The sequence below is a fragment of the Coenobita brevimanus genome, chromosome 63 (genome assembly GCF_032717465.1).
Source record: "Coenobita brevimanus isolate Jiangsu-jjx chromosome 63, ASM3271746v2, whole genome shotgun sequence".
NCBI lineage: Eukaryota > Metazoa > Arthropoda > Malacostraca > Decapoda > Coenobitidae > Coenobita > Coenobita brevimanus.
This window is the reverse complement of record NC_137016.1, coordinates 41846946-41874681: the sequence shown is the minus strand read 5'-3', so window position 1 is coordinate 41874681 and position 27736 is coordinate 41846946. Positions and strand designations below refer to the sequence as shown.

The 27736-nt window shown below is 42.3% G+C and overlaps 1 protein-coding gene across 1 annotated transcript; it reads left to right on the top strand.

The window, feature by feature from the left end:
* The first annotated feature begins 8543 nt into the window (after positions 1-8543).
* LOC145404450 (uncharacterized) lies at positions 8544-27123 on the top strand. The gene is made up of 4 exons (XM_080275968.1): positions 8544-8653; positions 16038-16089; positions 25065-25217; positions 26663-27123. The coding sequence occupies exons 1-4, from the start codon at positions 8579-8581 to the stop codon at positions 27121-27123; spliced, it is 741 nt and encodes a 246-aa protein (XP_080132094.1). The 5' UTR covers positions 8544-8578.
* The last annotated feature ends 613 nt before the right edge of the window (positions 27124-27736 follow it).

The window sequence follows — 27736 nt, the reverse complement described above, 5'->3', positions numbered from 1 at the left end:
GGGTGGAGGCAAGAAGAGAAAAGAACGTCATGAGTATGGCATTGGTGTGAAGAAGAAAGAGTATTTAGTTGAGGATAAGACAAAGATTTTTCTGGATGGCGATCCATTTATTTAATGTTTCTTAACATTTTTATCAAATTCATATGGTTGTCAGTTATTCTAGTATCCTGTTTTATGAGAGTTATATCTCAAAAGTGAGGAAGAGAATGACTTTGGGAGGGGCTGTAGATCCAATTAGAGTTTTTACCATTGAAGTAATACTTTTCGGTTCACGAAATTCTGGTTTCGCGCCAACCATGTGTTACCACTTAGACTCGAAACCTAAGGGCTTACTGTATGTCTGTCTGTCTATCTATCTATATATATATATATATATATACACACACACACACAGGTACCTCTCGATTTACATGAGTATTGTGTTCCAGAAGAAGTCATGTACAGTAATTTGAATTTCGTATAATTTGAACATAATTTTCCCACAAGAATACATGTTAAGTGAAGGAGTTAGGTTCTGTGAACTTTCTAGAGTACTATGTGGTAAATAAAATAATTATACAATAATTCCATACCTTTAATTACACCTGAATTTGGTATGTGCACACACTGTACAGATAGAGAGGAGAGACAAAGGCAGCTGACGTTACAATAACTCGTGTGAATCAGTCTCCTGCTCTGACTGACAGTGTGAGACCTCTGGTGGCCACAAAATGAAATGCCCCATGGTGCGAGTTTTGCTTTTACTTAAATCATGTTATTTTAAGAAAAACTTAAATTGTAAACAAAAAGACAGAATTTTTACACATTGTTATTTCAAAATGTACAATTTAAACTCGTGTAAATCAAGAGATACATATATATATATATATATATATATATACACACAACTATATATATATATACATGTGTGTGTGTGATGTAGGTGGGGGCACTCACCGTCCACTCACTCAATGTAGTGCTGCTGTCGGGTGTCTGCCCTCTTCTCTCCTCCATCCTTCTCTCCTTCCATCCTCTTCTGCCTTGCTTTCCTTCATTCTTTCCTTGTCCTTCTGCCTACGGGTAACTTTACACTTCCTCTTCTGTCTTTCTTTCCTTCATTCTTTCCTTTTCTTTCTGCCTGTGGGTGACTCTACACTGAGTGACAACCCAAATGGTTTCCTGTACACCAGGAAACCATTTACTACGCTGGGTGGCAACCATATAACCAAATTTTGGTGCCTGGTGGTTTAGTGGGTAATTATTGCGCTCCAATCGGATTGAGCTGGTAAAGGTTTATGTCCAAGGGGTGGTTGGGGATGATTGCTCATGTAATGCCACTCAGGGATGAGTGAGGTTGGTCACTGTCATCTTAAATGTCAGGACTAACATGCCTAGCCCCGGGCTCCCACACTCCTCATGGGGCAACATAGGATTGGATGATGGATGGATGGATATATATACATATATACTGTAACCTCTCAACTAACACGAGTTTAAAAAACGCGTTTTCATTTTAACAATAGCAAATATTTAAGGAGATATGTTTAACTAAGAAAGGTTTCTCGATTTAACGCGACTTTACACGTACGTGATGGTTTCAAATTAGCTGCCCGTGCCTTGGACAGTCCCGAGCTGATAGACCGTGTGTGGCAGGTTATGCATAAATACAATTTTTTATTTGCCTGTTGCTTAAACTGGTTTTATTCAAACTATAAGATTCGAAAATGAAGTTTGGCCCCGTTCTGAGCAATTTGGCTCATTTTTGGACAAAATTTGGCCAGGAAAATGATGGCAGATCTAAATTGTTACAACTTGATGCTGCAGAACAGAAAGAAGAAAACCACTCAGACCAAGATAGAGCAGTTCTTTATGAAGAAGACAGAAAACGTAAGGGAGTTATCTTCATCACCAGTAGCATGGGAGTCAGAGGAAGAGGAGGAGGAAGGACAGCAGAGCGAGGAGGGACAACAAATTTAGGATGGGGAATGGCAGGAGGTGGGGGAGCGGGGTGAGGAGGGACAGCAGTAGACGACGAGTGATGCATAGATGAAGTGAGGATGTGTGTTGTTATTGTTTGTTACCTACTCACTGTAATGAAAATGTTGCTTCTACTGTGATGTTTTTATGACCTACTAATGCATTAATAACGTTGAGGAACTTTCACAATGCCACGAATGAAGCAGAATTGAAAGAAAATCCTCGTAAAAAGCAAAAACAGTATGTATTTGGGGAGCAGTAAACAACGCTTCGGCCCAACTAGGGCTCAAATGTTGTTTGTTTCTCCCCAATTATACTGTTTTTGTTTTTTATGTGGGTTTTCTTTCAAATTAATATTGTTGCCTTTAACTTTAGAGTAGCATAACTCCACAGATGGGTAGACTTTCCCAGAGTCCAGGAACATAACCCCCAATATTACCATTGTTTCTTATGAGAAAATTAAGTTTAAATAACACGTTTTTAACTAACACGACCTCTCCAGGAACCTAACCCTCGCGTTATTTGAGAGGTTACTGTACATATACATATACTATGTAGATAGAGACATACATACATAGTACAGTATATAGATTATAAATTGATATTTAGATAGATAGATATAGATATGCATCAATACTTTATGAGTTCATATTGATTCTGTTGTTTTGCAGATCTCAGAATTATCAAGATGATGATGGTGGAGCAGCTTACATACGTAATCCCATTTACTTGAATGAGACAGGAAAGAACTACCCAGGAAGTACAAGATTAGCTTCTATTTAAATTAGAAGTTTAAGCAGGACAAAAATAATGAAGGAAATGCACACTGATATTCAAAAGGAGGAAATACAGATTCAGGTACAGTATAATGAACTGTACAGATAGCAAAAAAGAAACCTCAGAACAGAGGCAAGAGAAATAAGACTCAAGGACCAGAGGATAATTAATGACATACAGAATATTTTCAGTGCTTTACAAGATCTAGCCAAGGTCCTGACAGTGTTTTTGTAGCACCAGTGATCTAATAACAGCTTTATTTTTAATAGTTGGATAATCGCTGTCTGCTGCTTCAAATACAGGAACTATACCTACAGTGACTGGAAAAGACAAGAGAGCATACAAAATATTTATATTAGCAAAATATCTCATTGTGCTGCAACACCATGTGGGACATCATTCAGCCATTGCTACTGTCACTTCTCTTCCTTGCGGATGCTTGTGTTGTGGTGGCATGTGTGGTGGTCCACTTTAGAAGTGATTTTATCCTGTTTGGCGGACTCAGCCTAGTCATCTTTCTTTTAGGAGGGTTGATTACAAACTGGTACAACTACTACAGGTTTGTAGGTTTGGATTTTGTCAATACAGTATCTTGAAAGAATGTGTATTAATGAATATACAGTAAGTGCCATCTCTGATCTTGTGCTGGCCCTTCATTGTGCCCCTGATTTCCCTAATAAGTATATCAGGTTGACTTACCTCAGTTTTATTACTGTACTTCATTCATTTATGCAGTAAGTCCTCTTCTGATTTTTAAAATTTTTTATCATTGTGTTTACTGTAGTGGGGTTTAGTAAACATGACGTGTGATATTTTAAGCAAAGCCATATGAAGAATGTGCAATATATACTGTATGAAGTATGAGTAACAGACGTTTAACGATCCAGGTTATGTATATTATTAGAGAAGATGGAGGGTTGTTAACCCCTGCCAAGCTGCAGGCCTCATATGAGGCACAAAGAAGGTATGTGAGCCAAGCTGTAAGCTACATATGAGGTACAATTTACATTGGTTATAAAACAGTTACCCAGGAGGTAAACTGCCTTACAGAAAAATTAACATGGCAGGGATTAAAAGCTTTATGCAGTACTTTTTGTATTATTATTATTATCAAAGTTGTTGTACAGATTTTATACTCCCTCCCCCTCCAAAAAAAAAGAAAAAATGACAAACTATGAAGTAGCATGACGTAAATTTACCTTTTTAACCCGTAGTGTGAAGCTTAGGGAAAAACTAGTGTCTGTAGTTTCATATTCATTACAAGGGCTCACACATGTTTGCATACATTGGCCTTGGTCACCTAATGGCGACTCTCCATGCTGCTCGAGCTCTGGTAGCATCCCTATTCAGCCCCTTAATCCTGAGGTAACACTCTGTGACCTCGTCCTGGGTCTTTTTAGGTCTTTCTCTTGCACCTGTAGACTGTAGCACCAGTCAAGCTGGGCAATACTCCCAAGGTGGATGGAAAGCTGATGACAGGAGAGCTGGAGCTCCCGTTTTATCAGCCCTTGGGCCTAGTTCTTGACCATTCCCCTTTGCTGAACTTTTTCACTGTTTCAGTAACACAGAGAGCAGGCCAGCATGCTCTCCAGTACAAGTTTCTCTAACTTTCAGCACCAGACTATGTGCACATTACACTTCCTTTTCAAAATTTTAGAAAAAATGGCATCTAATACGGTAATATAGCCTCAGAGTCCCGGGGGGGGAGGGGGGACCATAAATGCCCCCACCATCCGCCCCTCTCTTGGTCATTATTCAGCTAGCTTCCTGGAACCACTGTCTGACACTTCTTCATTTCTGCAACATTTGCGGCCTTTCCTCTAACTTTTTCTCTGTTGAACACTACCTCTCCTCCTCTAAACCTCACCTTCTCTGAGGCAACTGATAGCAGACCCTATTCTGTTCCTCCTACTTTCTCTATACTCATTTCAAAGCCAAAGGTGGTTGTTGTGTATATGTTCGCAACGACTTACTTTGCTCTCATGTTCCTGAACTTAATTCTTCGGAATTCTCTACTCTCTGGCTTCGGCTTTCTTGTCATTCTGTGACTAACTATATCTGTGCTGTTTACTTATCCCCTAATTCTACGGACTATGAAAAATTCTTCTATCTTACTTCTAAAGAACACATCCTATTCATTTCTCCTTTCTCTGAAATCTCCATTCTAGGAGATTTCAGTGTTCACCATCACCTTTGCCTCTCCTCTCCTTTCACAGATCCACGTGGCGAACAAGCCTACATCTTTTCTATCCTTAATGACCTAGAGCCGCTTTTACAGCACCCTACCTATATCCTTGACTGCCTTGGAGAGTGTTCCAACATACTTGCCCTCTTCCTTACAATTAATCCTTCTGCTTACACTGTTAATCTTTCCTTTCCGTTGGGCTCCTCCGATCACAACCTTATTACCCCAACCTGTCCTATCGCTCCAGTACAGCCTGTGGACCCTCCAAAGAAATGTCGGTTGTGGCACTGTGGAGCTGCCAATTGGGAGGCCCTTAGGCAGTACTTCTTTGATTTTCCCTGGAATGATTATTGCTTTCATGGCTGTGAGCCATGTGAGTGTGCCTTGCGCATTACTTAGGTTATTCTCTCAGGCATGAAAGCATACATTCCTCTTTCATATTCTTTGACTAATGCAAGAAAGCCGTAGTTTAATCATGCATGTTCTAGTGCTGTCCACAACAAGGAGAGGGCCTGTAAAAGGTACCGGAGCCAACCACCCCTGAATCACATCTTTTTTATGTTTCTGACCAGAATCGTGCTAAGTCTGTTCTTCACTCTTCTAAAGATAATTTCATCTGTACTAAGTGCTCTCAACTCTCCAACTCAAATTCATCTGGCTCCTTTTGGCACCTTGCCAAAAACTTTTCTAACAACTTTACCTCATCATCTGTCCTGCCTCTTTTCTACTCTGATGGTTCTGTAGCTATTTCTTCAACTGATAAAGCAGATCTCTTTGCTCAGACTTTCTCCTCCAATTCCACCTTAGACGATTCTGGTGCTGTTCCTCCATTACTTCCCCCCTCTGATTTCCTCATGGCTGACATTAAAATTTCTTCAGCTGATGTGTTTTCTGCCATCACTGGCCTCAATACTAACAAGGCTTATGTGCCTGATGGGGTTCCTTCTGTTGTCCTCAAGAACTGTGCTTCTGTGTTTACACCCTGCCTAGGTAAACTCTTTCGCCTTTGTCTATCAACTTGTACCTTTCCTTCTTGCTGGAAGTTTGCTATCATTCAGCCAGTCCCAAAGAAGGGTGACCATTCTCAACCCTCTAACTATCGTCCAATTGCTTTAACATCCTATGTCTCAAAAGTTTTCGAGTCCATTCTTAACAGAAAAATTTTAAAGCATCTTTTCTGTCACAACTTCTTTCTGATCGTCAGTATGGGTTCTGTCAGGGACGCTCCACTGGCGATCTTCTCACCTACCATTCGGACTCCTGGTCATCCTCCTTTCGGGACTTTGGCGAAAGCTTTGCCATTCCACTTGACATCTCAAAGGCCTTTGATTGAGTCTGGCATAAATCTTTTAATATCCAAACTTCCCTCTTAGTGTTTCTGTCCTTCTGTCAGTGCCTTCATCTATAGCTTCCCCTCTGGTCGTTCTATAGCTGCTGTTGTAGACGGCCACCATTGTTTTTCTATATCTATCAACAGTGGTGTTCCTCATTGCTCTGTCCTATTACCAGTGCTCTTCCTTTTTATTCATCAGTGACCTTCTAAGCTGTACATCTAACCATATCCACTCATTTGCTGATTGTTCCACCCTTCACCTTTCCATTCGGTTCGTGCAATGTCCATCTCAGCAGTTACTTCAACAAATAAGGGATGAGACTATGTCACACCTGGTGTCTGACTTGGCTTGTATCTCTCACTGGGGTTAAAAATAAACTTGTTGTTTTTAATGCATCAAAGGCTCAATTCTTACACCAATCAACCCAACAAAATCTTCCACAGGAGTACTCACCAATGTTTAATAATATCCAGCTTAATCCTGCATCATCCTTGAACATCTTGGGGTTTCATTCTCTCGGGACTTATCTTGCAAAGGTCATATTACATCTCTTGTAAAATCTGCTTCCAAGCGATTAGGTGTGCTAAGCCAACTCCGTATCTTCTATGCCCCTGCACAGTTGTTGACTTTATACTCGGGTTTTACTCGCTCCTGTGTAGAGTACAACTCATATGTGTGGGGAGGCTCCCCTCATACAGCTCTTCTCAATAGGGTGGAGTCAAAGGCTTTGCATCTCATTAACTCTCCTCCTCTTACTGGCTTCCTTCAACCTCTGGCTCTTCGCTGCACTGTTGCATCATTATCTCTTTCCTGTAGCAACTTCAGTGGTCACTGCTCCTCTGAACTGTCTGCTTGCATCCCTCCACCTCTATGACGGGCGCGTAGCACCCGCCTAGCAACAAACTCACATCCCTTTTCTGTCCAACTGTCTCATGCAAGAGTTAACCGTTACTCCCAGTTTTTCATTTATGCAGCAGGTCAACTCTGGAACTGTCTCCCTCTGTCTGTATTTCCTACTTCCTCTGATCTCCAGTCTTTCAAATGCAGTGTCTCCAGGCATGTCAATATGAATGGATCTTGAATTTGGCTCTCTTTTGTTTTTGTTTTTTGTTTTTTTCTTAGATGGAATGGTTTGTGGGCTCCTGGTCTTTAGTTCCTTCTTTCTTGCTTAAAGAAAAAAAAAAAAATCACTTTCTTCATCCATTTGTCATCCCCCATGCTCTCCACATGCCCAGACCATCTCAATCTACCTCTCATCACAGCTCCAATACACTCCAGTCCCATCCTTCCTCGCAACTCTTCCATTGTAAACCAAGCCCCACTAGGCCTCACATTCAAGGACACATTGCACATCCACGTCATTGTCATTTCTATATGTTTGATCCTGTGAATATCCTCTTCCTTTACTGCCCAGGTCTCACTTCCTTATAGCATAACATTCATGCATTAACTCTCACTCTTGCATTTGATTACTTTATCCAACAACAGATATGAGCGACATCGAATGAAACAGCGATCAACAGGGAAGAAGTTGCTGACATTTGCTCTAATCATAATTCCTGGCCTGTCCCTTATTTCCTGGTAGGTGCCTTTATGTCATATTGCTGTAAGCCACTTAAGCCACTTGGCTGTTTCATAAAAACATACAAGTTGTAGTTTGAGACTAGAATTTATGCATACTGTAGATGATACCTAGATTATTTGAAGCTGTTTATAAAAGCAGCTATATTTTTGATGAATCACTAGTACAGTACTAACTCTGAGATGGGAAATGCTTGGTTTCAAACTTTTAATGCCAAATGGAATATTTTGGAACATGGAATCATAATGATAACTATGGGAAAATCGTACAGTAAATAGTCTAGAGTATTGTAACTATGGGAAAACCATTTAATGAACAGTCTCTAGTATCATGACCTAGCAATTCATCATCGCCCACAGACATGTCTACAAAAGAACTTTGTCTTCCAATATGCGTTGATTGTGAGAACACGTGGTATTAACACAACCCTATAACCAGAAAAAATATTTTGGATTGTGGTGGTTGATGGAAATTGGATGCTTCAGTTTAGGAGTTTGTCCTCTTCAGTATTTGATAATCCATTAGGAAAGGGTATCTGACAGAATTTCTTCTTATAAACTGCAGTGTACCAGCAAGTACAAAGGTAAATATATCGAGATCTACAGTATACTGGTTTATTATGGGTGTTCCATTTATCTACAGCATGCTAATTTGTGTAAGGTTGACCCCATGTCTTAGAAGTAACAGAACACAGAAGTAACTTTTGCCAGGCTGTGGAAATGGTTGTGTAACCCTAAGAGCTGGATGGACAACTATTGGGTATGGACACTAAGGCTCTTCTACACCACTACTGGATCACTCACACAGGCCTTCCTCCAGGTTAGTTGTGTACTGATGATGATGATGATGATGATTATGTAAATCTACAGATGTTAATGTGTTTTATAAGTATTACTGTACATACTAAAAGTGTGTTTTAATCCCACAGTACTGTGAAATGTTCAGATGGAAGTATTATACCTACATAAGGATGTAATGTTTATTTTATACCCATGTAGTAAATAAATTTTATTGGGAAGTTCCAACAGTTTCAGTCCAGCCTGGACATTCTAGGGCCCACAGTGGTTCAAGTCAGGCTGAAACTGTTGTCTTCCCATTAAGCAGCATTTACATACAGTAAAACCTCAATATAACGATTTTCAGTAGACCAGAATTCGCTTTTAGTGGAATCAAGGAGCTATCTATCTATCTGTTGCCAGATGCCTTAATCCCATAAGAGGTGGCCACAAACAAATCACCTCCATGTTGCCCTCTCCCTGGCCATTTCATTGCCCTGCTCCCAGCTTACACCCCTCTCTCTCATATACCTCTCCACCTCATCCCTCCATCTCATCCTTGGCCTCCCCCTCCCTCTCCTTGCCTCCACCTCACTCATGTACACCCTCTTCGTCAGTCTCTCACTCTCCATCCTCTCCACATGGCCAAACCTCCTCAGTGTGTTTCTCCTAATGCTTCCTATCACATCCACACCCACACCACAATGCTCCTTCACTTCCTCATTTGTCAGTCTCTCCATGTGATTTCACATGCTTCTCTCAAGTAACTCATTTCCACTGCTCTCACTCTTGATTTTTGTTTCTCCAACAAAGTCTAAGCTTCACTTCCATACGTTAGAGTTGGAGTCACAATATTGTCATGTAACTTTTTCATTTCCATGCTAACTTCCTTGTTTCTTATCACTGCTTTCAAGGAACCAGCAACCTTTCTTCTTTGTTGAACTCTTTCAAACAGTTCACCCTCTAAACTTCCAGCCTTACTCATCACACTATCCAGGTACTTAATGCACTCACATTTTCCATTTCCTTCTCATCCAACCTCACAGTACATTCATTGACTTCACTTTTCTCGAAGACCATACTTTACTCTTCCCAACATTCACCTTTAGATTCCATTTCTTACACACTCTTCCAGACTCATCCATCAAGCCTTGCAGCTCCCCTTCGTCTTCACTTAACAACACAGTATCATCTGCAAACAACAGTACTGGGAGTTTCCAAACACTGCCTCTCTCACTAGGGCCACTTCAGCATCCACTGCCCTACCTTGTATTTCTTTTACAACCCCATCCATATATAGATTGAACAACCATGAAGCTGCCAGACTAAATTCTTATCTCGTATAGTGGAAGAAGTCCGATAAAGCCAGAAGCAGTCTGGACTGCCTGACCACTTCAGCTATGTTCACCACCATAGTGTAAATAAAAGACATGTTTATCAGTGTACAGTACAGTATTATTATATATATTAAACCATTCAGTTATTGTAGTGGATGTATAATACATTACAGTACTGCAGTGATAGTGAAAGCAGTTAAAAAACTGTTGGTTCGATCTGGACTAACGTCTGATATATCGGAAAAAGTCCAGGTTAGCAGGAGGAAGTCCAGATGTCGCTTTTATCAGAATTTCGCTTTTTTCGGAATGGCTTGGGCCCCAATTAGTCCATTTTAGCGAGGTTATACTGCATGTGTATATAATGCCTCTTTTGGTATTGTGTCTAACAGCACACACTCTTCTTAACCCCTCCACTTCACAAGGTCCATCTTGAACTAAGTTAAATCATCTGGCTTATGAAGAGTACAATAGAAAAATCATTATCCAAAGAGTTGATGGAGTTTAATCCCTTCATTTAGAGATCTGAAATAAAGACTCCAGACGTTGTTTTCTCCCCTCTCTCTGTCTTGACTTCCTTTTTACATGAGAATATGCACATTCTGTACTTGTATTTATTAAGAAGCCCCGGGCATCACCATCCTTCTATGGACACATACTGCATGCTGATTTCACAAAAATATGCATTGATGTATGGGTAGTTGGTGTGGACCACTGGGGTTCAATATGCTCCAGTAATACCTTATGTGTTGGCCAGATAGGGCTTCCCCACCTGATTTGAATATATGATACCTTACACCATTAAGTACCTTCCAGTAAGCAAGATAAACAGTTGTTGCTGTTGTTGCTCTACCCTGGTCTGTCTGGCCAAGCAGACCCATTCCCCACAAGTAAGTAGCTGCCTTTCTATAGCAGACAGTGCCCTGCATGGGTCGGAACAGACACCTTCCACAAGGCAAAATGCAGGAAAAATGGAGGAGGCAAAGCCCCCAGGAGGATCATTTGTGTACAGTGTAGGAGTATCTATGAGTAGTAGGCAGCACTACATCAAGTGAGTGGATACTTCTTCCTTATCTTTTATCATTCTTTTTTTGTGCTTGCCCTCCTCTCTTCTTATTTCACCCATCTTTCCCGTCACATCTTACTGCTTTTCATTCCTTTACAGGTGGTCTTACATTGACTGACAAGCCAAATGGTTCCCTGTAAGCCAAGAAACCATTTACAATGCTGGGTGGTAACCATATAACCGAACCATACGTGCTCCCTACGTGTCAGCAAATGGGTTGGTGGAGGGTTAGTGCCCCTCCCCATAAAACAAATCACTCAAAGTCTAATGGCCACCCCTTACGGGATTATGGCATCTGGCAGTAGATAAATAGATAGATAATAATAAAAATAATAATTTATTATTATTATTGTTATTATTATTATTATTATTATTATTATTATTATTATTATTATTATTACTAGAGTTCCCTACCTGGTAATATTGTGCAAGGCCAGCCTCGGGCTTTGGTCCCACATCACTTCCATGGTTATACCTCCCAGGACAGGGGTTGCTGGTGGGGAAGGCAGCAGATGTGTCTGGGTTGATTGCTGAAATGCTGAAGGTCGCAGGAAATATAGGAGTGGAGTTAGTTACTGACGATATATACGATTATATGTGAATGTGTTGTCCCAGATGGTTGGCTGAAAAATGCGAATGTAAATGTGCATAAGGGGAAGGTTGAAGCCGTGGAAAGAGGAAATTATAGAGACATGAAAGTTTTTGGACCAGATAATGAATGTAATGGAGAGAGTCCTAGAAAGTATGATCAGAGAAAGAGTGAACATTGATGAGATGCAGTTTGGGTTTGTGCCAGACAAATGGACCACTGATGCTATATTCATTGTTTGACAGCTTCAGGAAAACTATATAGAAATGAAAAGGGATCTGTACTTTGTTTATGTTGACCTGGAGAAAGCCTTTGACAGAGTCGCCAGGGAGGTGGTCAAGTGGGCAGTGAGAAAGCTTGAGATCGGGGAGTGGCTGGTTAGGGTGGTTATGGCTATGTATGTGGGTGCTCACACCCAGATAAGAGTGAATGGACGTTCTCCCTACATGTCAAGTGGGGTTGGTGGAGGATTAGTGCCCCCTCCCTGTAAAACAATTAACTCTTAAGCCCTTGGCCACCCTGTTTGGGATACATGGCATCTGGCAATGAATGAATGAATGAGATTTGAGTGATGAGGTTTCAGTGAATGTTGGTGTGTGTCGGGGGTCAATCTTGAGCCCCTTGTTGTTTATCATGGTTCTTGAAGCCCTCTCGTGTGACTTCAGCAGTGAACTCCCTTGGAAGATGTTGTATGCCAATGTTTTGGTGTTGTTTACAGAGAATGAAAGGGAGGCGGAGGAAAGGTTTAGAAAGTGGAGAGATGGTATGGGACACCAGGGCTTGAGTGTAAATGCAGAGAAAACAAAGGTGATCATATCTAGGACTGGTGGCAGTACTGTCAGAAGAGGGGGAGTGGCCATGTGTGATTTGCCACAGGGGCATTGGAAGTAATTCCATTTTGTGCAGTGTTTGTGATAAGTGGGTGCCTAAGAGATGTTGTGGTATTAGGGTAGACTGCGAGACAATGCTAATTTCATGTGTGCAGTGTGTTGGGGAGAACATGTGGGGATTGTCAGGCGTGAAAAGATTGATCTTGCTGGTGAGTCTCTTGAGTGTGTGGAAGAGTTTTTTTTATCTGGGAGACATGGTATGTGCTGGAGGTGGGGCTGGAGGTAGCTCTGTGCCTAGAGTGAGAAGTGGTTGGAAAAAGTTCAGGGACCTTTTGCCTCTCCGGACACTGAGAGGGTTCTCTCTCCATGCCAAAGAATCTTTGTATGCAGCATGTGTTGGGAGTGAGGCCTGGTCAGTGAAGGAAGAGGGTATTTGCAGGCTCAAACATACAGCAGTGACAATGACTAGGTGGATGTGCATTGCGTCCTTGAGTGCAAGGCCCAGGGGGGTCAGGTTTACAATGGAAGAGTTAAAGAGGTAGGATGGGACTGGAGTGTATTGGTGTTGTGATGAGGAGGGGTAGATGAGATCGTTTGGGCAGGTGGAGAGGATGGGGGATGACTGTTGGGTGCAGAAAGTGAGAAATGTTTACATTACGGGTAGGGTTGTGAGAGATAGACCAAAAAAGACCTAGGATGAGGTCATTGAGCATGACTTCAGAGATAAGGGACTGAATATGGAAGCTGCTAGAGATCGAGCAGCATGGAGAGCTGCCATTAGGTGACCAAGGCCAATGCATTCAAGCACGTTGGAGCCTTTAATAATTAAAATGTACGAAACGTCAGTAGTAATTATCCACCTACTACCCACCTGTATTATTGCAAATTCTGTCCGTGCCTGCCTAGCACATGCAGAGACCAAATAGTTCTACCTTAGTAGGCTATCTTATTAAGTTTGTATTATGATCCAGTCATGCATTGGTATGGGATGGGGTAAGTGAGAATATATCACATACTGAGAAATCACATACAGTACTGAGGTTGAACTAGCATGGGTTCAGTGGGGATAGGGAGGGGATCAGATACCATGCAAAAAAAATAAATAAATAAATAAATAAATAAAAATCTGGCACCCTCTTGAAGTACGTCCTAGGACAGTTTGAATCATCACTAAGGTTCCCCCAGAAGCTGGGGTGGTGATGCTGTTTACCAATTCGTAAGTTTCAGTATTACAGACACAAAAACTATCTTTCCACTTAATATCACACACTGCTCTGTTTGTCATGCACTTACTTTGTTATTTTGCAATAGCAGTAGTGTTTTGATGTGCATGTAAACACTAGGCAGCCATCTTGGCTAAGACATATGACTGTTGGGTTGTGTTGGTGGCACATGTCCACATGGGATCATCATTCTTAGCCATCGAAAAAGTTGTATAAGCAGTTTTCACTGTCATTAACCTGAAACTAAAATTTTCATTGATCTTTCAGTCGATTGGTCACATACTCAGCCACTGCATACTAAGCCATGACTGTATAATAATGCAGTATCTGTATGAGTTTTGTTACTGTTGCTAATACAGTGCATTGCTATACTTTTAATCATCATCATTGTCATCATCATTGTCACTGTCGTCGTCATCATCATCATTGTCATCGTTGGTAGAAGAAGGAGTATTATGATCATAACTACAGTAAAACCTCTACAATTCGGCATCCCTCATGTCGGAAACCTCTACAACTCGGGAAGGCTCCAAAATATTTATTAAAAAAATCAAAATTCAGAAATTCCAAAAAATGCACACATGTGAGGAAGAGAGTCAGCAAAAATCCCCCCAACTCAGTAAGATGTCGAGTTGTACGGTAATGTTTAAGTGTTTAGTGATTAGTTCTCTAGTATAGTACAAATGATAAATACATTACAGTAATGGCCTTTATAGTGTTAATTGTGCTTTACATAGTGTACAGTGACAAGTACAGTACAGTAAAGGTGTGCCCAAAACTGATCTTGAGCCCCCCTAACACCTCCAAAAACTACCAAAAGTCCTCCTCCATGCCTGGAATACACCCTACAAGTGCATGGAATCATGGTAAGGCAGCTTTTACTGTTTATTGTAAAAAAATTTAATTTTTGTCCCTTTTTTTCCATTTTTCCTTTTTTTGTATGTGTGTGTGCTGGGGGGAACTTAAAGTTCATCCCTACAACTCGGCAAATAGGCTAACTCGGCAAAGCTTGCGCATGTATTCTTCTCCTAGGGATGAGGTAGGCCCAGAATGAGGAGGGGGGAACTAATAGAAGGAGAAACCGACCAAAAGTCTGCCCAATTAAATGGGTTACTCTCTTTCATTCACCATTGAAGTCGCGGATCCAGACTCCACACCACATAAGACATCCACATTTTCCTGCATCTTTCCACATATCAGCTAGGGTTAGTTCAACAGCATTCACATACCAGGAGAGAACGAAAGTGCCAAACCCATGTCATACGGTCATCCATGTACAAATCTCTTTCAGCTGGCTTGATTCACTGTCAGCTCCCTAGCCTTGTCACCTTCTATACTTCACTTTCTCACACACTCATTTACCATATCTGTCCACCTTCATAGCCAATCATGCCTCTTTTGTTCTTCATTCTCACTCTGATATACAGGTCTCCCTCGTTTTACTCTGTATCGTTTTACGATATTTCCCATTTACGATCGTTCTTTTTTAGTACCAAGTGTTCATTTTACGATTAAGCTACCTTGCAGTTACGATTGGGCATGTGGAAATCCCGCGCTCACAGGCAGATCAGCTAAGAGCTGTGAGGAGGCTGGCAAAGCAAACAACAATTTCCAGCTTCTTCAAACCCACTGCTAGTCCATCTGCCTCTGCTATCACTGAGTCATCCAGCCCTGCCACCCAAACCTCCACCACCTCTCATTCTCCTGAGTCATCCATCCCTGCCATCCAAATCTCCACCACCCCTGCTTCCTCCCTCTCCACCTCTTGTGTTGATGAGTGATGGGCTTTGGCCCAGGATGTCTCCTAGCCTTGGAGGAGACATTAAGGCATTACGTCCTCCAGCCTCAGGGGGGGACCGACTAAGGATGGACGGAGCTACAGTACAGTAGGAGGGTACATAACAGTACAGTACAGTACAGCTGTATTTCATGTTTTTGCTATTTCATGTCTTTATGTTAGCAAATGTACATACATATGTAACTCAGATGCACTAAAATACATAAACCATCATCATTATTATTGCATATTAGATCACTTGTATGGGTCTTCAGTTCCTTATACACGAGTCCAGGAATGCATCGCTATTTTTCCCATTAAACCTTAATTTCGCTTTACGATATTTCAGTTTACTATTGCCTTGTCTAAAAATGCATACCAGTCGTAAAACAAGGGAGACCTGTACTGTATTCAACACTCATACTCGTTCTTTCCACACGACCATACCATCAAAGCACTTATTTATTTTTTTATTTATGGTAAAGTAATGTGGACCAAACCTTACCTTAATTTAAGGCTAACCCTGTACTGTAATAGATGATAAGTGGAAAGATTAAATTATTATTTTTAAATTATTATTATTAAATTATTATTATTATTTTTTTCAGACATACTTGATCATCCATTTATGGTGGGATATTGATGTTGATGCTGATTTATGTAAGTATAGAAAAAATTTGTATTAGAATAATACCATGAACTTTTGATTATTCTTCCAGAAAATTAGAGTAGCAACAGTCTTGTAATTTGTTGATTTCAGACTATGTACCATTGTCTCTCAAAGCTCCATTTCTCCTCATACTGTGCAGGAACTCATTATACAATAATGGTTTGGGTGAAGTTGCATAAAGTCACTACAGTATTTTTGGCTTATTAAAAAAGTATTAATCAATTATTACTGTAGTTTTATTACCTTAACTACAGGTAATATACTTAATGAGTTGCAAAAGGACAGGAGGAGGAACACAACTTTGGAGGGCAAGAGTACTGACATGAAAGTTGTATTAGCTTATTGTCTGTATCTATCTATTGCCAGACGCCTCAATCTCATACGAGGTGGCCACAAACAAATCGCCTCCACGTCGCCCTGTCCCCCGCCATTTCACCGCCCTTCTCCCAACTCACACCTCTCTCTCTCATATACCTCTCCACTCCATCCCTCCATCTTACCCTCGGCCTCCCCTTCCCTCTCCCCCCCTCCACCTCACTCACATACACACTCCTTGTCAGTCTCTCATCCTCCATCCTCTCCACATGGCCAAACCACCTCATTGCGTTCCTCCTAATGCTTCGTATCACATCCACATCCACATCACAATGCTCCTTTATATCCACATTTGTCTTAATATAATACAGCAACGACTATAGTAATGAAATGATAGCATAACCTTCTCTTCAGCTGACAAATACAGTATTGTATAGTGATTTCAGCTGTTCTGTTGATGGTGTATCCATAGGTGACTATGATTTTAAGTTTGGTGAAGCATAATACTGTATAGCTACAGATTATCATAAGTTGGTGCTGAATGATATCACATATGCGAAATGAGTACACCCTATAAAACTGGCTGTGTAATCTTTATGTTTTTGAATTACAGTAGGTACCCACAGCACGTGAGTTGATGGGCGGCAGAGGAGGTCGCTTATTAGGAATTCGCATACTGTGAATACATAAACTTATGGGAAAAATTGCATATGGGTGCCACCCCTCTTCATCGGCAACCTTTGAGACTCCTTTCAGACCCATGTATTGTACTGTACAGGGAAACTATCCAAGACTTTATTACCTAAGATATAAACCAACAAGATTTTGTCTTTACTAAATCAACAAGGATATGACTTAACTAAACCAACAAGAATATGGCTGCTCACCTTAACCCAAGAGGACAACAGGCTTGATGGAGGTAAGAAGGGGATCCGAGGCAGAGTGAGGCACCTAGTTTGCACCTCCTGCACCACGCGCCACACCACCTGACACACCATCTTCCTCACCACTCTCGTCACCAGCACTTTCGACGCTTTCGCTAACTAATGCACTCACTTCATTCATAAACCTTTCAATGTCTGTTTCTGACACCTCAGATATTGCATTATTCTGTTGATCCTCCCCAGGATATGGCTCTTCTGATGTTGAAGGGAGTGATTCCTCACTTTCTTGAGGCCGCAGGTAGCAGGTGATGAGGGTTTGCTTCCTTCTGTTAAGGTCCTGGTTGTGCCTGTCTGTGTAGTAGCGGAAGGTTCTGTCCAGTGAAGTCATCACTTCCTCCACTCACAACTGACAGCGTTCGATGTCCATGAATTCTTCCTTGAATTTATCTAGGGCACACAGTACCCTGCTGATCTCCATCATCGACAAGTCTCCACTCTCCATCACTGGTGATGCTGGCTGTTCTGCTGCATTAAGCTCTGCGTTGGCCTCGTCCACTCGTTGCATGACTACCTGGGGATCCTGCTCCACTGCTGCTGAATGTAAGCTCCTGATTTCCTCCAGCGTGACGCCCTGAAACCCGGGCACAGCTTGTGCAGTTGTGAGAGTGGCTGCCTCGGCAGTGGCCAGGGAATGAAAGCTGCTTGCCAGTGTGATGTCACACAGGTGCAGGATGAGAAGGTGCCAGGCATGGTTAGTTGTTGCATCGGTGGTATCTGCCCAAGAAGACAACAGGAAGTGATGGCATCCTTAAGGTTGAATGACTGCCAAAAGCCATTACACTCTTATCAGGAGTTGAAGCGGTCAGTGGTGCGGGTGCTGTGCATGGAGCGCGTGGAGCAGGGGGAGCGGGTGACGAGTCCCAACCGTCCTCGACGTCCATGACACCGCTCCCAACGGTGTCCAAGTCAAGGATTGCCTGCAGTTCCTCTGGGTTGTTGGTCTTGCTGCAGAGGTGGAGGAGCAAGGATGTCATAGGAGCAGGGAGCGGCATAGGAGAAGACCTGATAAGTTGAGGGATTATTTTGTGTATGATTAGGCTGGATGAGAGAGGTTGTTCTGGGTGGCAAAAAAACGATCTTGCAGTCCCTACTGAGGTCTGCTAGCCAGGTTGGATAACTTGGGGCATTGTTGAGGACAAGGAGCACCTTGAAGGGGATGCCAAGTTCCCAGGACTTCGCCTTGGCGTCAGGGATAAAGTGCCGCAGCAGCCACTCCGACATGATGCTACTCAACATCCAGCCATTGGAGTTGCTGTACCAGTACACCCCACCATCATCCATGCAGCGAAGATTCTTGTAACATCTGGGGTGTGCTGCGGTATGAACCACAACAGGCTGCATCTTGTGTGAGCCTGATAAGTTCACGGCGAACATGACCGTTATCCTGCTCTTGTCCATTTTTCTTCCCCAGGCCTGCTATTGATGTTTACTGATATAAGTGGACTTCGGCATAGCCTTGTAATATAGGGCAGTTTCATCGGTATCGTAAATTTGGTCCCTGCTGTAGCCACCCTCTTCGATTATCCCCTTTAAGATAGCTGGATAGTCCTTGGCTGCCATTTCATCCATTGATGCACGCTCACCGGTGAGGCAAATGTGGCATAGCTCCTTCCTTTTCAGGAACCAGCATAGCCATCCCACGCAGGCTGAATGGTTTCTCGACACCAAGCTTCTGAGCTGCAGCTTTGTAGAAAAGCTTTGCCTGGTCCCTGATGTAGTGCCCATTCAGTGGCACTCCCTCCTTCTCTTTCCTCACGATGTATGTTGCCAGGTACTGCTCCACGAGAGTTATTGCCCGGTTGGTCAGCCTGCTTCTCCTGTCAAGTGCGCTGTCCCATATGTCTTAACAGTCTTCCTTATGGCCTCCCTGTTCGTCCATATTGTCCATACTGTTGATTCCGCCAAGTCGTGTTCCTTCCCAATGGTGGTGTTACCCTTGCCCTTTTCCTTTCTCTTGATGACTTCCATCTTCAGGGCATGGCTGATGCACGTCTTCTTTCTGGATGATGGCGCAGACATCCTGGCGTAGTACGGCAATCACAGGAACTGTTGTAGCTCACAAAACAATAGCCTCAGAGTAGACGAGAATGTAGCTGGAACAGCAAGTGTACCCACTGTGCGCGCCTGTTTCCTCTGCTGGATCTCTCTCTCCATCCTCCAAGCGGCGCATTGGACATCACATCATGAGTGCACATCATCAACGTCACAGGGTGGACGCAGCATAGGCAACCGTCGGCGCTTCTTGGGGTGGCAATGTCACAAGCACAGGGTAACCCCGGATTTGGGCCACTCTTCGCTGCTGTCTCGCCTGTTATGAGTTCAAATCGCGTCACTGTTAAAAAATATACTAAAATTTGGGGGGGGGGGGGAGGTCCTCGTGTACAATGAGATTCGCGTAATGTGTACCTACTGTAGTGTTGAAATAATACAGATTGTTATTCCTTGACTCAGTACTGTTATGGATAAAATGAATGAGATATACATACTGTTGAGAAGCAGGATTTACTAGATAGGAAGTACTGGAAGGTTCGCAATGCTTCTCGAATATTTCAGTTACAAGTCAGAGTTACCAGTTACCCTGCTATTTGTGAGTGGAGGTAGTTTGTAAAGTTATGCATTAAATTTAATGCAGTTTTTCTCAATAATGTTTTATTTATGTGATTTTTTGTTAAATTATGGTAATTTTATTTCACTTTGTATGCTAAATAATTTAGAGTGTTACATAGTGAAAGAAAACTCTGGGGTATTTTGAATGTCTCCCAGTGGTAACTGTTGCTCCTTTGAGAATGTACTAGAACTTTGGAGAAGCAGGGAAGGCTATATAGGAGGTGGAAGAGCCTAGGGAAGTCAGTTTTCTTTCAGTTCAGTGCAGTTCAGTGTCAGTGTGGATTCTATAGCTCTGGTACTTGTGAAAACAGTGAAGTGCAGTTGGCAAGCATTAAGTATAATTATTTGGTGAATAAAGACCTCAAACTTGAGAATCCAGTGTTTATTTACCATGCTTGAGCTGATCTTCTGGTTGCACACGAAAAGGCTGACCGTAGGAAGAACAACTCACTGGGCAACGTGCTTCCTTTACAGTACTACTGCTGTTGGAGCTTGTGGCAGTATGGGACGAGGACTTAACAGTGGTGTCAGGAGTGGGATCATTGGAAAAGTGCCACAGTGAGTCTGATCTTCAACATGGAGCAAGGGGATGTGCAGACAGGAGCTGAGCTGGGCAGGAAGAGGAGGTGTTCCTGGCTGCAGTCATGAAGCTATTACAGGCACAAAGTGTACAAATACAAGCACAAAATGAAGGACAGAAAGAGCTCAAGAATGAAATCAAACAACAGCTAGAGACACAAAGTGAACAGCTAGAGGCATAGAATGAAGGACAAAAGAACTCGGAGAACAACTACTAGCACACCGTGAACATCTAGTGGCACAATGAGAAGAAGAGAAAGAACGATATGAACGACTTCAAGAGGCATTACAGGAGCAATAGAAGGAGCTGCAACTGAGAATGCAAGGACAGCTAGATGCTTTCATGAGGGAAATGAAGGAAGAACAGCAACAGTTGAAGGAGGAAGTACATGCTGAGCTACAGCAGCAGAAGTGTGAGGTAAACAATAATGTGATGGAGTGCAGACAGCATGTAGAAAACCAGTTGAAGATTGGTGAGGGAAAAATGATGGAGTGCAGACAGCATGTAGATGGCCAGTTGAAGCATGTAGTAGACCATGTGAAGATAATTAGTGAGAAAATTGAGGCTGTAGAGAAACTTTGCCCTGTTGAGCCTCAGGTTAATGTACAAGGAGCATATAAAAAAAGAATGTACAGTGTATGTTGAATCTTGACGAAACCCAAGCATCTCAAGATAACACTGCAGGGTTGAGTAGTCAGAATGCTGGAGTTCTGAGTCCACAACTTATTATGATGCTCCAGTTTTTAGGCCACAAACCAGTGAAGTGCATGGCTATATTGGGGGTCCAATTAAAAAGAAACCTCAGGAATATGATGGCAAAGTATCTTAGGAAGCTTACTGTGTGCAGTTTGAGTTAATCACTGATCAGAATGGTTGGGATGATAGGCAGAAGGCAGTGCAGCTTGCTACTAGCCTGAAGGGTGCTGCAGTGGAGATTCTGGGCCAGATGTCAGTGGAGGAGAGGAACGGTTATCAGTCCTTAGTAGAAGTACTATAACACAGATGCGGGACCATGTACCAGACTGAAGTTTATAGAGCAAGATTTAGCTGTGTGCGGACTCGAGGGGAATCCCTACAGCAGCTTGCTCATGCCCTGGTGACTGTGGCACACAAGGCATACCCTGGAGCAGCACCTAACATGTTGGCTATTCTTCTGAGGGACCAGTTCAATGATGCTGTTGATAGTGCAGAGTTGAAAGTGCAAGAGAAGCAGGCACAACCATGAAGCATGCAAGAAGCACTAGCCATGGCTCTGGAATTTGAGTCCTACGTCAGGTCCAGTACGAGCATTTTTCAGACTGGTCATAGTGCAGGATTCAAGGCAAGAAAGGGGCAGGTACCTGAAGCGGAAAAATTTGAAGGAAGTTGCTGGTACTGTGAAAAGCCAGGACATAGGAAAAAGGACTGCCACAGTTGGAAGAGGGAACTGGAGAAGATCAGAGGAAGTTGCTGGTTCTGTGAGAAGCCCAGACATAAGAAGGTAGATACCTGTAGTTACAAATGGAAGAAGGAGAAAGAATGGAACAGTGCAAGAAGACCCACGAATGCAACAAACAGGTGTTGGATATGTGGTGAAGTCGGACACTTCAGCTGTGATTGTCCAAATGAGAAGGACGGTAAGAAGAAGGCTGCAGAAGACAAGAAGGATGAGGGTAAATTAGTAAAGGCAGGTCACAAGAAGCAACAATCAGCCAATTTTTTCCAAGAAGCCTCACCAGTGGGGAAATGCAAGAAAACCTTGATTGATAGTGTGCGAGAAGACGGAAGAACAGATGGCAAGCGGTGTAATAGAAATGGGAATCTTAGAAAGAAATGCCATCATACTGTAGTGACAGGGCCAGTGTCAGCTAAAGAAGACCTGAAGAGGATGCAGGTTTACAACCAGAGATAGAGTGGCTGCATTGGAGTACAGTGCATCCTTCTCGGGAAGAGGTCTCCAGGTTCAACCCTGCGACTAAGAGCTACTGGAGTCAGTGGGACCTTCTTCATTTGAACGGCAGACTACTGGAGCGTCAGTGGGAGACACCCAATGGCCTCAGCAAGTATTGGCAGCTGGTGGTTCCGAAGAAAATGAAGTCCGAGATCTTGGATGAGTCCCTTAACAAGATCGCTAGTGGGCATCTGGGAGTGAAGAAAACTCTGAAGTCGGTTGCAACAGAGGTTTTGCTGGACTGGCATGTGGCAGGATGTTGAAGAGTGGTGTCGGGCCTGTGATGTATGCTGTGCCAAGAAGGGACCCAAGAAACATGGTTGCACCCCTTTTCAGCTGTACCTAGTGGGGGCATTGATGGAAAGAGTCGTGGTGGACATTGCTGGACCTCTGCCACTCACTGAAAGTGGAAAGTGGTATATATGTTCCACCATGGACCACTTCACAAAGTGACCAGAAGCCTATGCCATCCCTGATCAAGAGGCTGCGACTGTTGCTCAGTTGTTGGTTGACCAGTTTTTCTGTCAGTTTGGGATGCCACAAAAGCTACATTCAGACCAGAGTAGAAACTTCGAGTCTGCTGTGTTCCCTGAGTGCTGCAGATTCCTGGAGATCAAGAAAACCAGGACAACCCCACTAAGGCCACAGTCAGATGGGATGATGGAGAAATTCAGCTTGATGCTGGGGCAATAACTGGCCAAGTACTCTGTAGAGGGACAGAGGTAATGGGACCAGAAATTACCTGCGTTGCTGATGTCATATCGGTCTGCATCCCATGAGTCTTCCAGCTGCGATGTTGGGCCACGAGTTATGCTTACCAGTTGACCTGTAAATGGGAAGACCACCTGATGAGGAGCTGCCTACAGACACCTCCAGCTATATGAAGCATCTTCAGGAAAGGCTGGCTGAGGTATGTTATCAAGTGCGTGGAGCCCTTAAGTTTTCTGGAGAAGTGATGAAGCACGAGTATGATGCCAAGGCAGGTGAGGTGAGCTTCAAGGATGGTGATGAAGTTTGGCTATACAATCCTCAGTGGAGGAAGGGACAGTCACTGAAGCTGCAGAGCCCATGGGATGGGCCCTACACTGTGATAGACTGCCTCTCAGATGTAACATACCAGATTCGGGGAGGCAGGAAATCTCGGCCAAAGGTGGTGCACATGAATTGTCTGTGGCAGAACCATGGGCCAGGACAGTACAGCTTGGATGTCTCTGCGAAATCATGCTCACCCCCAGCCGAGGATGTTGAGGAAGACCAAGGAGCTGAAGTACAAGAGGATGGTGACAGATTCCCGAGGGAAGAAGTGAATCAGGAAGAGGACCAAGTCATTCCAGGAGGAGTGGACTGTGTGGAGGAGCAGGGATGTCATAGGAGCAGGAAGCGGCATAGGAGAAGACCTAATATGTTGAGGGATTATTTTGTGTATAATTAGGTGTTTCATCATGATTAATGATTATGTTTGTAAGTACTATGTAATTTTATCGGATGACTAAAGGATTAGGGAGGGGGTAGTGTTGAGAGGCAGAATTTGCTAGGTAGAAAGTACTGGAAGGCTCTCAGTACTTCTCGTATTTTTCAGTAATGAGTCAGAGTTGCCAGTTAGCCTGCTGTTTGTGAACAGAGGTAGTTTGTACATTAAATTTTATGCTTTTTTCCCTATAATGTTTTATTTATGTGATTGTTTGTTAAATTATGTAAATTCATTTCAGTTTGTATGCTGAATAATTTAGAGTGTTGCGTAGTGTAAGAAAACTCGGGTATTTTGAATGTCTACAAGTGGTAACTATTGCTCCTTCGAGAATGTACTAGAACTTGGAGAAGTAGGGAAGGCTATATAGGAGGTGGAAGAGCTTAGGGGAGTCAGTTTTGTTTCAGCTTTAGTTTCAGTGCAGTTCAGTGTCAGTGTGGATTGTATAGCTTCGGTACATGTGAAAACAGTGAAGTGTAGTTGGCCAGCATTAAGTGAAATTATTTGGTGAATAATGACTGCGAACTTGAGAATCTAGTGTTTATTTACCACACCTGAGCTGATTCTATTGTTGCACACCGAAAGGCTGTCCATAGGAAGAACAACTCACTGGGCATCATCCATTCTATACTGTACAATTGCTGTTAGAGCCTGTGGCAGTTTGGGATGAGGATGTAACAGTGCGTGTACATTATAGCATTTCGTTGCATGATGTATTTGTACGGCACAGGATTTTTAGCTGTTCATTAGTCTGGTTACTCTCTGAAAAGTATTAAATTTGATATATATTATAGAATACAGCACAGGGTCTATCATTACTGTCTAGAATGAAAGTCTTTTGTATGCTGTTTGTGATGAAGAGGACAGGTTATTATGGATTCTTTTCTCAATTGAAGTTTAATGTTGGCTTTGCTCATTATAAATAGCTTTTTTATCATGTTGTTATGTCCCCAGTAAAGTAAAGAAAAATTACTCATTAAAGGTCAATTGCTGCCTATAAAGTTGATTTACCAGTTCCCCATATTTACAGCAGCAGTTGTATATAAAAAATTGTGATATTTTAGAACTCACCCCATACAATGAATGCTGTTTGTAGCAGAAATATTTCTCCTTTTTGTTAGTCTGGGTACTGGGAGTGGCAGCAGCTGTGTTGGCCCTGGATGCTGTGGTTGGTGTGGTGGGGTCCATCTGGAAGGAGCACTTTGAGGAAGAGCATGAGACTCTGCCTGTTTTTGACCTCTTCCTCATCTTTTTGTCCATCGCCTTCAATATGTGTGAGTTAAACTGAGCGTTTCAGTTTTTTTTTTAATCATGTTATGCATAGAGGTTGATATAATAGTAGCGCCTTCATTCAGGCAGTCATTCCGTATGCACTGTTCACCGTTTCTCCTTGACTACCTTAATTAGAAATGATATTGTTTTTGACAACTAGGTCATTCAGGGTTTAATCCTAAACATACTTATGTCTTAGCAGTTCATTCACCCCTTTTTTTTTGTCCAACACTGTATTGCAAGAGGTAATCGTTACTCTCTTTCCTTTTGCAATTAATGCTTGAACTGTCTTCCTGAGTCAGTATTTTCCTCTCTGCCTATGACCTCCATGCTTTTTAAATATATTGTGTCTAGGTATCTTGAACAGATCTCTATTTAGTTTTCTTTTCAATTTTATCTGTAAAGAACAGATTTTTGCAGGCATCCAGCTTTTGCTTTTCTCTTAGGAAAAAAAAAAAAAAAAAATGCTAAGTGAAGAGTTGAGTGGCTCAAAGAAGAATAGCTGGTACTATGAAGACATTGATACCAAACAAAGAACTGAGTATGGATACTGCAGGAAGACTCCATGAAGGTGTGAAATTGTCCACTTTAATGTATGCATGGGTATGAGGTTTTGGTATGGTATGATTTAAAAGAATCAAGAGTGGAAGCAATTGAAATTGGAATGATAAGGAATGTGTATATGGGTAGTATAGACTGGATAGGATAAGAAACAGTGATTTTATGAAAGATGTGGAGTAAGTAAATTGGTTGGTCTATGTGTGGAATTTGTGCTTAGATGATGTCATCAAGTAGAGAGAATGAATGTGAGTAGGAGTATGAAAAGCTTCTGTGTTAGTGAGTTTAAAGGTGTGAGGAAGCTTGGAAGACCAAGAAGATAGCTGGATTTGGTGAAGTAATGTTTTTTAAGTGAGGTGTGGAAATAGAGGAAGCAAATAATTGATAGAGAATCAGAATGGATGAGTTAGGTTTTGTGTGTATGGAGATGAACATAAAAAAATGAGTTGCACTCTCCCCCCCTCCCCTCCCTTTTTTTAGCCAGTGGAATGATTCTGCCCCATATAGATTTGTGAAGCACATACAAAATGAAGAACCATAACATATGTGCAGACTTTTTTTTTCCCCCCTGAGATGGAACTAGGATTTTAATGGGTTGAATGCCCTGTGAAAAACTGTGTGCCCCTCTTCATTAGAAGTTTGTTGTTGATAGATCTGTGTTTGTACTTTCTTTGTATTTACATAGAAGTAGGGTTTGTAGATGGTTATGCTTAGAGTTGGAGTCAGGATTTCAAGGGCTTGAATATTGAGCATGCTGTTGATAGTTCTCCCACTGTCAGGTTTTTTCATGCTCTCTAGACCCAACCTTACCTCAATCTTGGATCGGAAAAGAGGTTGGGATGATGATGAAATAGGGATAGAATGATAATGTTGATGATGTTACTTACAGGTGGGCGTATTGTGTTAATGGCTGTGGTTGCTGCTGCAAACGAGTGGTGGCTTCTGGCTGCAGCATTGGCCACTCCCTTTCTTATTAATTACTGTGTGTGTTTTTCCACATACTCAAAAGATGAGGCAAAATCCAAGTGCAGATATTTTTTTTCTCATTGCTTATTCCCTTTACCCATTGCCTTGTTGTATGCTGTGACAGTATCACAGAGCAAGGTCGTAACTGTCGTCACCACTTTGTCCTGGATATGTTACTCTGTGCCCCAGATATATAACCATCATGAGTCAACTTTTCAGTGGATTATATGGATTGTCCCAGTAGTGGCCCAGTGTGTAGCTTTAGTACTTATTTTGATCAAGTGGACAATTTTCAAAAGTGCCTTCCTTAGATTCACCCGTCAGCTGAAGTCTACAGAAGAACCTGAGAAGCATAAGAAACCTAAAAACAGCAATAAAGGGTAATGGAGATGGATGAATTGTGAATTTGTAATTTGAGTTTCTGTTTCATGTGCACTTTGTGCAATATTCATGGTGACTGATTGATTGAAATCATCTAATCATGGCAGCATATCAGCAGATTCCATTGTTACTTAAGTCTTTGCATTAATTTAGTGCCTGAAGGAATACATAGCATAACAGAGATTCTTCACCATCATTTTCAACATCGTGCTTTTGTCCAGGAACCCCCTAGTGGGATGCAACTTTGTCCCTGCATATTCCTCTCATCCTCTGTGATTCTTGTTCCCCCCATCTCACCACTCTACTGTTCCTCACCATTCTTCTGCACTTTAGTGTTTATAGGTCTTGGCATAGACTTGACAGCCCATACTCTCAGTTTGTACCCTGTAGCCCATCAGTCCTCTTCCATGCCACACATCTTCATGTGTCGCCTCCTCAGTGCAATTGCTCACTGTTTTTTTTAAGTACATGCTAGAACTGTCTCACGTGGAACTGGTGTGAACCTGTTAATGAGGCTGTTTTTATGTCATGATGGTGGGTCATGTGGAAGATCATTAAAGTTCATTTGATTGAAAGTCAGTTTGTCAAACTGTCTCGGGGCCCCAGCATTGGATCA